Raw genomic sequence first — 15344 nt, forward strand, 5'->3', positions numbered from 1 at the left:
TTCCAAGCGCTTAGTCCAGTGCTCTGCACGTAGTGAGCGCTCAATAAATACGATTGAATGAATGAATGAATGAATAAGTACCATCAAGTGACCGAGTGACTGATCTGGGGGAGCAGTTGTAGTGAGTTTGGTGAATGACGCAGCTTTTCAGAAAGACGACACCTAAAGGGTCTCTGTTTCGTTTTAGGCCGAAAAACTGAATTATAAGGATAAGAAATTGAACATTGGTCCTGCAATAAGAAAACAGCAAGTAGGGATACCTCGTACGTATCGCATTCTGTGCGGTCTTCGAGCCCGTCATCTCTATTCTCCATCGAACCGTTAAATGTGCCCGTGGATACTAAGTTGTTTGGCTCCCAGGGAGGCGGAAATGGAGAATCAAGCGACCACTGACTTTCTCTTTCTCCTCTCCAGTTCTGGAGAAGGTCATTGTTATCGGTTCAGCGCTTACCATGTGCCAGGCACTGTGCTAAGCGCTGAGTTATGTCCCAGCTAATCGGTTTGGACACGGTCCCTGGCCCACATGGGGCTCCCAGTCTCAAGCCCCATTCGACAGGTGAGGGAGCTGAGGCCCAGAGAAGCGAGGCGACTTGCCCAAGGTCACGCAGCAGACAAAAGGCGGAGGCGGGATTAGAACCCAGGTCCTCCTGACTCCCAGCGACTAGGCGGTCCTGCTTCCCTCCTGCCCCTGTGGCTCTGAGGATTTCGTCCCACCAGGAAGGGCCCTGCTCTGAAATGTATTTCTCAGAACAGAAGAAGCAGCGTGGCTCTGTGGATGGAACCCCGGGCCTGGGAGTCAGAAGGTCGCGGGTTCTAATTCCCGCCCCGCCACTCGTCTGCTGTGTGACCTTGGGCAAGCCGCTTCACTTCTCTGGGCCTCAGTTACCTCATCTGTGAAATGGGGATTGAGACTGTGAGCTCCGTGTGGGACGGGGACCGTCTCCAACCCGATTGACTTCTATGATAGTAACAGTCATTAGTACTTACTAAGCGCTCACCATCTGCCAGGCACTGTCCTGAGCGCTGGGGTGGATACAACCAAATCGGGTTGGACACGGTCCCTGTACCACCTGGGTCTCGTAGTCTCAATCCCCCATTTTCCGGAGGAGGGAACTGAGGCCCGTGGCGCAGTGGAAAGAGCATGGGCTTTGGAGTCAGGGCTCATGAGTTCAAATCCCAGCTCTGCCACTTGTCAGCTGTGTGACTCTGGGCAAGTCACTTAACTTCTCTGTGCCTCAGTTCCCTCATCTGTAAAATGGGGATTAAGACTGTGAGCCCCACGTGGGACAACCTGATTCCCCTGTGTTTACCCCAGCGCTTAGAACAGTGCTCTGCACATAGTAAGCGCTTAACAAATACCAACATTATTATTATTATTAAGTGAAATGACTAGCCCGGGGTCACACGTGGCGGAGCCGGGATTAGAACCCACGACCTCTTGACTCCCAGGCCCATTCTCTATCCATTACGCCATGCTGCTTATATCCACCCCAGCGCTTAGTACGGCGCCTTGCACATCGTAATAATAATAAGGGCGGCATTTGTTAACGCGCTTACTACGCGCAAAGCACTATTCTAAGCCCTGGGGGGATACAAGGTGATCAGGTTGTCCCATGCGGGGCTCCCAGTTTTAATCCCCATTTTACAGATGAGATAACTGAGGCACGGAGAAGTGAAGTGGCTCGCCCAAAGTCACCCAGCCGGCAAGCGGCAGAGCCGGGATTGGAACCCGCGACCTCTGACTCCCAAGCCCGGCCCCTTTCCGCTGAGCCACGCCGCTTCTCTGTAAGCGCTTAACAAATGCCATTATTATCATTACTATCATTAAGAGTAAGAATTAAGTTTCTCGTTTTAGGTTCCAGTCTAATGCCAGCAGCCGGAACAATGTACTTGACGACTTCCACCGGCTACCCGTACACTTATCACAATGGCGTGGCTTATTTCCATACTCCTGAGATGACTTCAGCCCCGCCACCTTGGCCTGTAAGTAATAATAATAAACGATTATAATTATATAATATTATAAGATGACGTAATAATAACCACTAGTAAATAATTACGGTATCCGTTAAGCCCGTACTATGTGCCAGCCACCGTACTAAGCGCTGGGGAAGACACAAGCAAATCGGGTTGGACGCCGTCCCTGTCCCGCGTAGGGCTCACAGTCTTCAGCCCCGTTTTCCAGATGAGATCACTAATAATAATGATGTTGGTATTTGTTAAGCACTTACTCTGTGCGGAGCACCGTTCTAAGCGCCGGGGGAGCTACGGGGGCATCGGGTCGTCCCACGGGAGGCTCAAGGTTAATCCCCATTTTACGGACGAGGTAACTGAGGCCCAGAGAAGCGGAGTGACTCGCCTACAGTCACACAGCCGACAAGTGGCGGAGCCGGGATTCGAACCCATGACCTCTGACTCCCAAGCCCGGCCTCTTTCCACTGAGCCACTCTGCTTTAGGAAAGGAGGGGGCCGGGCCTTTAGGGGTGCTTGAAGCAGCGGGGCTCAGCGGCAAGAGGCCGGGCTTGGGAGTCGGAGGTCGTGGGTTCTAATCCCGGCTCCGCCGCTTGCCGGCTGGGTGACCCTGGGCCGGTCACTTCACTTCCCTGGGCCTCAGTTCCCTCATCTGTCAAATGGGGATGAAGACCGGGAGCCTGGTCACCCGATCACCTTGCACCCACCCCAGCGCTTAGAACAGTGCTCGGCACAGAGTAAGCGCTTAACACGTACCGACGTCATTATTATTATCAAGCCGGGGACCCCGTCAAACCCTCCTCCATCCGCCCTACCCGAAGACGCCCCCCCCCCCCCCCCAGGAGGAACGGTGATGTCCTCCAGGTTGTTGCTTGGCCAAGCAATCGATCACCGGTATGTACTGAGCACCTCCGGCGTGCAGAGCATTCGTTCGGTCAGTCGCTTTCATCGAGCGCTTACTGCGCGCAGAGCACTGGACTGAGCGCTTGGAAACTACGATTGGGCAACAGATAGAGACGATCCCCGCCCGACGACGGGCTCGCGGTCTAGAAGGGGGAGACGGACAACGAAACGAAACGCCGTACTAAGCGCGGAGCACGGTACTAAAAAGAAATAAAGTGTGGCTCAGTGGAAAGAGCCCCGGCTTGGGGGTCACAGGTTGTGGGTTCTAGTCCCGGCTCCGCTCAGCCGTGTGACCTCGGTTAAGTCATTTAACTTCTCTGTGCCTCAGTTCCTTCATCTGTAAAATGGGGATGAAGACCGTGAGCCGTACACGGGACAAGCCGATGACCTCGTCTCTCCCCCAGCGCTTAGAACGGCGCTTGGCACACAGTAAGCGCTTAACAAATACCGACACTGTCAAGAAGCAGCGTGGCTCAGTGGAAAGAGCCCGGGCTTAGGAGTCAGAGGTCATGGGTTCGAAGCCCGCCTCCGCCACCTGTCAGCTGTGGGACTTGGGGCAAATCACCTCACTTGGCGGTGCCTCAGCGACCTCGTCTGTCAAATGGGGATGAAGCCCGGGAGCCTCACGTGGGACAACCTGAATCTCCCCCAGCGCTTAGAACAGTGCTCGGCACATAGTAAGCGCTTAACCAATTCCCACATCATCATTATTCTTCTTATTATTATTACTAAGCACCGGGGAGAGGACGATACAATAGAGGTGGTAAGCAAGATCCCCGCCCACAAGGAGATTAGAGTCTAGAGGAGGAGCTCACTGACTCTCTGAGAGATCTAATAATAACGTTGGTACTTGTTAAGCGCTTACTACGTGCGGAGCACTGTTCTAAGATCTAGAGCTTGACCCGAGTCGATTAAATATTTTGCTAGAGGAAACACCCCAAGGGGCGAAGTTTGATTCGGCCCGGTGAATAATTAAAATCGCACCCGTTCCTCTACTCTCCTCCTCCCGCCGTGCGATTAGAGAAGCGGCGCGGCCTAGTGGGTAGAGCCCGGGCCTGGGAGTCAGAGGGCCTGGGTTCTAATCCCGGCTCCGTCCCTTGCCTGCTGCGTGACCTCGGGCGAGTCGCTTCGCTCAGTGGAAACAGCCCGGGCTTGGGAGTCAGAGGTCATGGGTTCCAATCCCGGCTGTGCCGCTTGTCGGCTGTGGGACTGTGGGCCAGTCACTTCGCTTCTCTGAGCCTCAGTGACCTCATCTGCAAAATGGGGATGAAGACTGTGAGCCCCAGGCGGGGCAACCTGATGACCCTGAATCTACCCCAGCGCTTCGAACAGTGCTCTGCACATAGTAAGCGCTTAACAAATACCGGCATTTAGCGGGAAGAGCCCGGGCTTGGTAGACAGAAGGTCGGGGGTTCAAATGCCGGCTCCGCCGCTTGTCTTTGGGCAAGTCACGTCACTTCTCGGTGCCTCGGTCACCTCATCCGTAAAATGGCGATTAAAGACCGTGGGCCCCACGTGGGGCCACCTGATGACCTTGTGTTTACCCCAGTGCTTAGAACAGTGCTCGGCACATAGTAAGCGCTTAAGAGATACCTTCATTATTTCTTCTTCTTCTTCTTCTTCTTCTCCCTACTTTGGGGATGAGCCAGGGGAGGCCCAGAGAAGTGAAGCGTCTCGCCCCAGGTCTCACACAGCGGACAAGTGGCGGAGCCGAGATTAGAACCCAGGTCCTCTGACTCCCAGGTCCAGGCTCTTTCCACTGGGCCGCGCCGCTCCCTTCCCGAGGAGAAGAGACCGCTCCGGCCATTTATGGTAGCGAGGGTTTACTTTATCAGTTTCACCCCAATTTGGGATGATTAGCATTATGATTCTTTTGAATCGTAATTCCTTAGAGAAGCAGCGTGGCTCAGTGGAAAGAGCCCGGGCTTGGGAGGCAGAGGTCGTGGGTTCTAATCCCGGCTCCGCCACCTGTCTGCTGGGTTTAGACCTTGGGCAGGTCGCTTCACTTCTCTGGGCCTCAGTTCCCTCATCTGTAAAAATGGGGGTTAAAAAATGTGAGCCCCACGTGGGACAATCTGATTACCCTGTGTCTACCCCAGTGCTTAGAACAGTGCTCGGCACATAGCGCTTAATAAATACCGTCATTATGCATTGTTGTTATTATTTTGACCGAAACAGTGACTGTCTTCAAGTTTAAGATTGGTTTCTTTCCCCCTAACGGTATCTAATCCTTTTTCTTTCTCCCAGTCGCGTTCTCTCTCCGGTTCTCCTGTGGTGGTTGCCCAGCCTGTTTATCAGCAACCTGCGTATCATTATCAGGTAAAGATCCGTAGGTTGCGAAATTAAGTAATGATAATAATAATGGTGGTGTTTGTTAAACGCTTACTAGGTGCCAGGCACTGTACTAAGCCCGGGGGTCGATGCAAGCTTGGACGCGGCCCCCGTCCCACGTGGGCTTCACGGTCCTCATCCCCATTTGACTGATGAGGGAGCCGAGGCCCAGAGGAGTGAAGTGACTCGCCCGAGGTCACGCAGCAGATAAGTGGCAGAGCCGGGATTAGAAGCCAATCCTTCTGACTCCCAGGTCCAGGCTCTACCCACTGGGCCACTCTGCTTCTTTCAAAGTCTCCAAAACTCTCAAAGCCACCTTTCCGAGAAAGTCTGAGAGAGGCCCAAACCGACAGTCCGCCAAATATTCTTGCCCTCGGCTTCTCTGTCTCTTTTCAGAGAAGCAGCGCGGCTCAGTGGAAAGAGCCTGGGCTTGGGAGTCAGAGGTCCCGGGTTCGAATCCCAGCTCTGCCGCTTGCCAGCTGTGTGACTTTAGGCAAGTCACTTCACTTCTCTGGGCCTCAGATGCCTCATCTGTCAAATGGGGATTAAAACTGTGAGCCCCACGTGGGACAATCTGATCACCTTGTATCCCCCCAGCGCTTAGAACAGGGCTCTGCACATAGTAAGCGCTTAACAAATACCACCATTATTATTATTATTACTATTTTATATTATTAGGGCATTTGTTAAGCGCTTGCTATGTGCCAGGCACTGTACTAAGCGCTGGGGAAGATCCAAGCTAATCAGGTTGGACACAGCCCCTGTCCCACATGGTGCTCACCCTCTTAATCTCCATTTTCCAGGTGAGGGAACCGAGGCACAAAAAAGCCAAGTGACTTGCCCGAGGTCAGCTGGTGGAGGCAGGATTAGAACCCAGGGCCTTCCGACTCCCAGGCCCGTGGGTTTCAAGCCCCTTCCTTCCCCAGAAAGGACAGCACATTAAGAATGAAGTACAGCTTTTTGGTTTTATTTTTAGGCAAATGCATTAGAGGTCATTTTTAATCCCTCTGACCCAAGACAATCCCATTTTAATTTTAGGCACCAGCCCAGTGTCTTCCAGGACAATGGCCGTGGGGTGTTCCACAGGTAAATCTTTTTTTTTTCCTTCTGATCTCTGAATTTCTGGCACTATAAATGAGAGAGTGAAACCCAAGGCCACGGATGGAGCCCTGCTGTCCGTTGGGTTCGGAATAACAACGATGATGGGTTTGTTTGAAGCGCTTATTATGTGCCAGGCACTGTACTAGGCGCTGGGGTGGATACAAGCAAGTCGGGTTTGGACGCGGTCCCCGTCCCACGTGGGGCTCCCGGTCTCCGTCTCCCTTTCCAGATGAGGTAACCGAGGCCCAGAGAAGCGAAGGGACTTGTCCAAGGTCACGCAGCGGACAAGTGTCAGAGCCGGGATCAGAACCCGGGTCTTTCCGGCTCCCGGACCCGAACTCCATCCCCCGGGCCGCGCCGTCTCTCGATCATTTGTCCGAACCTTCGCAAGTAGAAGCCGCGTAGCCTAGTGGACGAGAGCCGGGGCTTGAGAGTCAGAAGGTCGTGGGTTCCAATCCCGGCTCCGCCACTTGTCTGCTGGGTGACCTGGGGCAAGTCGCTTCACTTCTCTGGGCCTCACTTGCCTCATCTGGAAAACGGGGATGGGGACTGGGAGCCCCACGTGGGACAACCTGATTGCCTCGCATTTACATTGCTTGGCACTCAGTGAGCGCTTGACACGTGATTATAGTTGGAAATCACCGATCGAGCCCGCCTGGGATTTCTGTCATGTGCTTCGTTGCAGTCTCCCGCTTCTTCGGCGCCGTTCTTATATCTGCACCCGTCCGAGGTCCTGTATCAGCCATTAGAAATCTCCCAAGAAGGCAGCTGTATGCCACCCCTCTCCCTCGTGGAACCGTCCATCCCAGAGGTTTGTACTTTGACGGAACCTATTCTAGCAATAGCTGTCAGCGGGATTCGGTGATTCAACTCTCGGGTTCTTTCCACCCAATGAAAATCTCCCCCGCCCCCCCCCCCCCCCCCAATTTCTAACTCCTCTCTTCATATCCGATGGCCACTCGCTCCCTAATTCACGACTCCTCTCTGCTCTTTCCACAGAACTAAACTCCCACTTTGTAGCTCCTCTCTTCGTATCCAGCGGTCACGCTTTACCTAATTCACGACTCCTCTCTGCTCTTTCCACTGATCTAAACTCCTACTTCGTAGCTCCTCTCTTCGCATCCAGCGGTCACGCTTTACCTAATTCACGACTCCTCTCTGCTCTTTCCACTGATCTGAACTACCCGTTTCTATCTCCTCTCTTCATATCCAATGGTCCCTCTTTGCCTAATTCACAACACCTCTCTGCTCTTTCCTCTGAAATAAACTCGCACTCTGTAGCTCCTCTCTTCATATTCAATGGTCCCTCTTTGCCGAATTCCTAACTCCTCTCTGCTCTTACCACTGAACTAAATTCCCAATTCCTCTCTCCTCTCTTCACATCCGACGTTAACTCGCTCCCTCATTCACGACTCCTCTCTGCTCTTTCCACTGAACCAAACTACTCATTTCTACCTCCCCTCTTCGTATCTGAAGCTAACTCTCTCCCTAATTCACTACTTTTCTCTCCTCTTTCCGCTAAACTAAATCCCACTCTGTAGCTCCTCTCTTCGTATCCAGTGGTCACTCTTTGCCTAATTCACGACTCCTCTCTGCTCTTTCCACTGATCTAAACTCCCAATTTCTATCTCCTCTCTTCATGATCCAGTGGTCGCTCTTCGCCTAATTCATAACTCCTCTCTGCGCTTTCCACTGAACTAAATTCCAATTTCTCTCTCCTCTCTTCACATCCGATATTAACTCGCTCCCTAATTCACGACTCCTCTCTGCTCTTTCCACTGAACCAAACTACCCATTTCTACCTCCCTTCTTCATATCTGATGGTAACTCTCTCCCTGATTCACTCCTTTTCTCTCCTCTTTCCACTGAGCTAAACTGCCACTTTGTAGCTCCTCTCTTCATATCCAGTGGCCACTCTTTACCTAATTCCCAACTCCTCTCTGCTCTTTCCACTTGTCTAAACTCCCAATTTCTACCTCCCCTCTTCATATCCCATTCCGGTAACTCTCTCCCTGATTCACTCCTTTTCTCTCCTCTTTCCACTTAAACTAAACTCACACTTTGTAGCTCCTCTCTTCATATCCAGTGGCCACTCTTTACCTAATTCCCAACTCCTCTCTCTCTTTCCACTTGTCTAAACCCCCAATTTCTACCTCCTCTCTTCATATCCCATTACGGTAACTCCCTAATTCACTCCTTTTCTCTCCTTTTGCCACTGAACTGAACTCCCACTTTGGATCTCCTCTCTTCGTACCCAACTGTAACCCTTTCCCTAATCCACGACTCCTCGCTTCACATCCAATTGTCAGTCTTTCCACATTGGACGACGCCGTTCTCTTCTCCCTGTTCCCTTCTGTAGGGCCATAATTAATCTTCCCTAAGGGCAAGCGGTTAGTACAGCGCTCTGCATATAGTAAGCGTTCAATGAACGCCATTGACGTTGACGATGATGAAGGTCCTCTTTTCCGCCCTGCCCATCTCCCGAGCCAGTCTCCTGCCAAGCCAGTCACCCCCTTCCCCGGTAACGGAGGGCTTCGGCCTCTTTCCCCCCACCTCCCACACATCCCCCCGGCCCCCTCCCCGAGACACCCTGAAAATGAAAAAACAGACAAGGAAATAGAGCGGCGGCAGCAGGGAACGCGAGGATCTCGTCTACGCTACCGTACTCTCCTCAGCGCTCAGTACGGTGCACTGAGGGAGCGCTCGATGACTCCTGCGATGGACGGGTCCGCTGGCGGGTTGGCGGGTGGGTTGGGAGAAGAGGAACAATTACTCCCCAGAGCCAGAGCTTCTGAGAGCAAGGGGCCGCTTCTCGTTATGCTCCCGGGGGGTCTCCCGACCCGTGTCTTGGACCCCGGGGGGCAAGGCTTCTTTCTGGGCTCCCCCAAACATCGAGGAGCCCGGCAAGAAGCAGTCGGGTGGCCGTCAGGGTGGGCGGCGCTCCGCAACAACCTCTCGAGCACCGGGCCCCCGTTGGGAAACCTCAGCCCCGAGAAGGGACCCCCAGGCCGTCCCAGTCAATCGATCCTATTTATTGAGCGCTTACTGTGTGCGGAGCACTGTACGAAGCGCTTGGGAGAGGGCAACAGAACAATAAACAGGCAGGTTCCCTGCCCGCAATGAGCTCAGGCGTATTTATTGAGCATTTACTGTGTGCAGAGCACCGGACTAAGGCCTTGGGAGAGGGCAATAAAGCAGAGTTGGTAAACATTCCCTGCCCACAGTGAGCTTACAGTCTGGAGGGGGAGACAGACATGAATAGAAATAAATAAATGACAGGTAGGGACATAAGCAGTGGGGGGCTGGTGGGGTGGGGTGAATAATGTTGGTATTTGTTAAGCTCTTACTATGTGCGGAGCACTGCTCCGATCAGACCGTAAGCCCGTCAAACGGCAGGGACCGTCTCTATCTGTTGCCGACCTGTTCATCCCAAGCGCTTAGTACAGTGCTCTGCACATAGTAAGCGCTCAATAAATACTATTGAATGAACTGCTCTAAGCGCTGGGGTAATAATAATAATAATGTCGGTATCTGTTAAGCGCTTACTATGTGCAGAGCACTGTTCTAAGCGCTGGGATAGATGCAGGGTAATCAGGTTGTCCCACATGGGGCTCGCCGTCTTCATCCCTATTTTACAGATGAGGTAGCTGAGGCACAGAGAAGTTAAGTGACTTGCCCAAAGTCACACAGCTGACGAGTGGCAGAGCAGGGATTCGAACCCATGACCTCTGACTCCCAAGCCCCCACTCTTTCCACTGAGCCACGCGGCAAGTCAGGGGGACGCAGAAGGGAGTGAGAGAAGAGGAAAAGAGGGCTCAGTGGGGGAAGGCCTCTTGGAGGAGGTGGGCCTTTAATAAAGCTTTGAAGGGTTGGAGGGGGGACAGTCACTGGCTGTCGGGTATACGGAGGGAAAGCGTTCCAGGCCAGAGGCAGGACGTGGGCGAGGGGTCGGCGGTGAGATAGATGAGATTGGGGTACAACGAGTAGGTTGGCGCTAGAGGAGCGAAGTGTGTGGGCTGGGTTGGAGTAGGAGAGCAGCGAGGTGAGGTAGGAGGGGGCCAGGGGATGGGAGGTGGTTGGGCGACCACCGGAGGTTCTCGGGGAGTGGGGAGACCCGGCCTGAACGATTCTGTAGAGAAATGATCCGGGCAGCAGAAGGACGCATGGACCGGAGTGGGGAAAGTTAGGAGGCGGGGAGGTCGGCTAAGAGGCCGATACAGTCATCGAGGCGGGACAGGATGAGTGCTCGCATCAACGTCGTAGCGATTCGGATGACAAGGAAAGGGCGGATTCCACAGGTGCTGTGAACGTAGAACCGATCGATCTCGGCGACGGACCGAACGTGCGGGCCGGGCGAGAGACGGGAGTCGAGGACCACGTCATGGTCTCGGGCCCGTGAGGCAGAGAGGGTGGTGTGGTCTACGGGGATGGGAAAGCCACGGGGAGGACCAGGTTTGGTGGGGAGACGAAGAGTTCTGTTTAGGATGTGTTCAATTCGAGGTGTCAGCGGGACATCCAAGTGAGGGTCGTACCGAAGGCTGGAGGAAATGCGAGACGGTAGTTGGTAGGTGGTAACTGAAGCCATGGAAGCAGATGAGTTCTCCGAGGGAGAGAGTGTAGATGAAGGGACGTTGAGGGACCCCCCACGGTTAGAGGGTGAGAGGCAGAGGAGGAACCAAAAGAAGAGACTGAGCTAGGCTGAGAACCAGGAGGGGACATTGTCAGTTTCGAGGAAATCGGGGTAGTCCGCGGCGGCAAAGCCAGCCGACACGGCGAGGAGGAGCAGGATGGCGTAGAGGCGGTTCGGTTCGGCAAGAAGGACATCATCGGCGACCTTAGAGAGGGCGGTTTCTGTGGAGCGAGGGGGACGGAAACCGGATCGGAGGGGGTGAAGGAGACGATGGGGGGTGTAGACAACTCATTCGAGGATTTCGGAGAGGAACGGGAGGAGAGAAATGTGTGAAGCTGGAGGGAGCCGTGGGGTCGAGGGGCGGGGCGGGTTTGGGGGGATAGGGGAGACACGAGCGTGTTTGAAAGCAGCGGGGAAGAAGCCCTTAGAAAGCGAATGGTTGAAAACGGTGATCGGGAAGAAAGAAGAGGGGCGAGTGTTTTGATCAAGCGCGAAGGAACCGGGTTGGAGAGTCAGGTGGAGGGTGTCAAGGGAGTCGATCATATTCAGTGCTTACTGTTCATTCATTCATTCAATCATATTTATTGAGCACTTACTGTGTGCAGAGCACTGTACTGTTGGCTTCAAAGCTCTCCATCACCTTGCCCTCTCTTTCCTCACCGGCCTCCTCTCCTTCTCCCTCCCAGCCCGCACGCTCCGCTCCTCTGCCGCCGCTCACCTCCTCCCTGGGCCTCCATCTCTCCTGGCCCGCCGTCGAACCCTCTGGCCCGGAACGCCCTCCTTCCTCAAATCCACCAAACCGTCCCTCTTCCCCCGCTTCAAAGCCCTACTGAGGGCTCACCTCCTCCAAGAGGCCTTCCCAGGCTAAGCCCCCCTTTTCCTCAGCTCCCCCTCCCTTCCGCATCCCCCGACTTGCTCCCCTTTGTTCTCCCCGCAGCTCGCCCCACTTATGTATATATGTATAATAATAATAATGTTGGTATTTGTTAAGCGCTTACTGTGTGCCGAGCGCCGTTCTAAGCGCTGGGGGAGATACAGGGTCATCGGGTCGTCCCACGGGAGGCTCGCAGTTAATCCCCATTTGACAGATGAGGTCACTGAGGCACAGAGAAGTTAAATGATTGCCCACAGTCTCACAGCTGCCAAGTGGCAGAGCCGGTATTCGAACCCATGACCTCTGACTCCCAAGCCCGGGCTCTTTCCACTGAGCCACGCTGCTTCTCTATGTATATATCTATATGTATATATCTATAATTCTATATAGATATAGATTATCTATAGATATAGATATATCTATATCTATAGATATAGATAATCTATATAGAATTCTATATAGATATAGAATATATCTATAGCTATAGATAATCTATATCTATATAGAATTATAGATATAGATAATCTATATCTATATGTATATATCTATAATTCTGTTTATTTTTACTGATGCCCGTTTATTTGTTTTGATGACTGTCTTCCCCCTTGTAGACTGTAAGCCCGGTTTGGGCAGGGATTGTCTCTCTTTATCGCTGAATTGTACCATCCAAGCGCTTAGCCCAGTGTTCTGCACGCAGTAAGTGCTCAGTAAATATGACTGAATGAATGAATGTAATAATAATAATAATGTTGGTATTTGTTAAGCGCTTACTATGTGCAGAGCACTGTTCTAAGCGCTGGGGTAAACACAGGGGAATCAGGTTGTCCCACGTGGGGCTCACAGTCTTAATCCCCATTTTACAGATGAGGGAACTGAGGCACAGAGAAGTTAAGTGACTTGCCCACAGTCACACAGCTGACAAGTGCTAAACGCTTGAGAAAGTACAATATAACGGAGTCCCCACCCACAACGAACTTACAGTCTAGAGGTGGGGAGAGAGACATTACTATAAATAAATCAATAAATTACAGACACATAAGTGTTGTGGGGCTGAGGGGAGGATGAATAAAGGGAGCAAACCAAGGTGCCCCAGAAGGGAGTCGAAGAGAAGGAAAAGAGGGCTTAGCCGCAGGGAATGTGTCTGTTCATTGTTGTGTTGCTCTTCCCCAAGCGCTCAGTACAGTGCTCTGCACATAGTAATAATAATGTTGGTATTCGTTAAGCGCTTACTACCTGCCGAGCACTGTTCTAAGCGCTGGGGGAGATACAGGGTCATCAGGATGTCCCACGTGAGGCTCACAGTTAATCCCCATTTTAATAATAACGTTAATAATGTTGGTATTTGTTAAGCGCTTACCATGTGCCGGGCACTGTTCTGAGCGCTGGGGGAGATACAGGGTCATCAGGTTGTCCCACGTGAGGCTCACGGTTACCCCCATTTTACAGATGAGGTAACAGGCACAGAGAAGTGAAGTGACTCGCCCCCGGTCACACGGCTGACAAGTGGCAGAGCCGGGATTCGAACCCATGACCTCTGACTCCGAAGCCCGGGCTCTTTCCACTGAGCCACGCTGCTTCCCCGTAAGCGCTCAATAAATCCAACTGAATGAATGAAGAGCGGAGAGGGAGGTGTCGAACCCACAGGTGTGTCGTCAAGTGAAAAGATCATCCGGGGGCGGCGACGAACGGGCCAAACTAACTCTCTTCCCCCTTCAGAGCCCTACTGAGAGGTCACCTCCTCCAGGAGGCCTTCCCAGACTCGGCCCTCCCTTTCCCTCTGCCCCTCCTCCCCTCCCCATTCCCCCTACTCCCTCCCTCTGCTCTTCCCCCTTCCCCTCCCCACAGCCCTTGTGCCTATTTGTATGTATTATTTATTACTCGATTTATGTTATTAATAATGTGTATATACCAATGATTCTATTTCTCTTGATGATATTGACGCCAGACTACTTATTTGGTTTCGTTGTCTGTCTCCCCCGTTTAGACCGTGAGCCCGTCGTTGGGCAGGGATTGCCTCTATCTGTCGCCGAATCGTCCATTCCGAGCGCTCAGTACAGTGCTCTGCACGTAGTAAGCGCTCAATGAATACGATCGAATGAATGAAACGGGGCATCACGACGATAGGAGACTGGACCAAGGGTCTAATTCATTCATTCATTCATCCAATAGTATTTATTGAGCGCTTACTATGTGCAGAGCACCGGACTAAGCGCTTGGAATGGACAAATCGGCGACAGATAGAGACGGTCCCTGCCCTTTGACGGGCTCACGGTCTGATCGGGGGAGACGGGCGGACATGAACAGTGGCGATAAATAGAGTCGAGGGGAAGGACATCTCATAAAAACAGTGGCAAATAAATAGAATCAGGGTGATGGACGTCTCGTTAAACCAAATAAATAGGGTGATGAAGCTATATACGGTCGAGCGGACGAGTACGGCGCCGAGGGGTGGGACGGGAGAGGGAGAGGAGGCGAGGGAGAGGGGGAAGAAGAGGGTTTAGCTGCGGAGAGGAGAAGGGGAGTTAGAGGGAGCAGAGGGAAAAAGGGGGGAGCTCAGTCCGGGAAGGCCTCTCGGAGGAGGCGAGCTTTAAATGAGGCCCATCCTCCCTCCGGCTCTCGGTCTCGGCCCTTCCGTCCTTGGGAGGAAACAGATAAGAGACGGCTAGGCCTCTCACAAGGTCACAAACCGTGGATTCTGTTTCCAGGGTCCACATATAAATTGAAAACAGTTTTGGCCGACTGGCTTCGGCAGAGGGAGCCGGAGTCCTAGAATTAAACACAGCCGGGAGGCCGTTCCCCCAATAAATCTAATTTGCGCGTCACCCCTCTAGCTTGGAAAAAACCCAGTTTCCCTCCAGCTTTGAAAAATCCCTCTTTCCGCTACCTCTCGGGCATTTTTAGAAGCAGCGTCGCTCAGTGGAGAGAGGCCGGGCTGGGGAGTCAGAGGTCACAGGTTGTCAGCTGTGTGACGGTGGGCAAGTCACTTGACTTCTCTGGGCCTCAGTTCCCTCATCTGTAAAATGGGGATGAAAACTGTGAGCCTCATGTGGGACAACCTGATTATCCTGTATCTCCCCCAGCGCTTAGAACAGCGCTCTGCACATAGTAAGTGCCTAACAAATACCAACATTATTATTAATCCCGGCTCCGCCACCTGTCAGCTGGGTGACTTTGGGCAAATCACTTCATTCATTCATTCATTCATTCATTCATTCAATAGTATTTATTGAGCGCTTACTATGTGCAGAGCACTGTACTAAGCACTTGGAATGTACAAAAAGGCAACAGAGAGAGACGGTCCCTACCCTTCGACGGGCGCACAGTCTAATCGGGGGAGACGGACAGACAAAAACAATAGCAATAAGTAGAATCGAGGGGATGAACATCTCATTAAAACAATAGCAATAAATAGAATCAAGACTTCACTTCTCCACGCCTCCGTGACCTCATCTGGAAAATGGGGATGAAACCTGTGAGCCTCACGTGGGACAACCCGATGACCCCGTATCTCCCCCAGCGCTTAGAACGGTGCTC

The 15344-nt window shown here is 52.6% G+C and overlaps 1 protein-coding gene across 6 annotated transcripts in view; it reads left to right on the top strand.

Moving 5' to 3' along the window:
* The window catches only part of BOLL (boule homolog, RNA binding protein), a 60821-nt gene that overhangs the window by 17709 nt on the left and 27768 nt on the right, over positions 1 to 15344 (top strand). For all 6 annotated transcript variants that reach the window (XM_029069292.1, XM_029069291.1, XM_029069293.2 and 3 more), the window contains exons 5-9: positions 188 to 263; positions 1856 to 1983; positions 5122 to 5193; positions 6244 to 6291; positions 6992 to 7117. In XM_029069292.1, coding sequence (XP_028925125.1) covers positions 188 to 263; positions 1856 to 1983; positions 5122 to 5193; positions 6244 to 6291; positions 6992 to 7117 — 450 coding nt within the window. The remainder of the gene's footprint in view (positions 1 to 187; positions 264 to 1855; positions 1984 to 5121; positions 5194 to 6243; positions 6292 to 6991; positions 7118 to 15344) is intronic.

Source organism: Ornithorhynchus anatinus, chromosome 7 (genome assembly GCF_004115215.2).
Source record: "Ornithorhynchus anatinus isolate Pmale09 chromosome 7, mOrnAna1.pri.v4, whole genome shotgun sequence".
Taxonomy (NCBI): Eukaryota; Metazoa; Chordata; class Mammalia; order Monotremata; family Ornithorhynchidae; genus Ornithorhynchus; species Ornithorhynchus anatinus.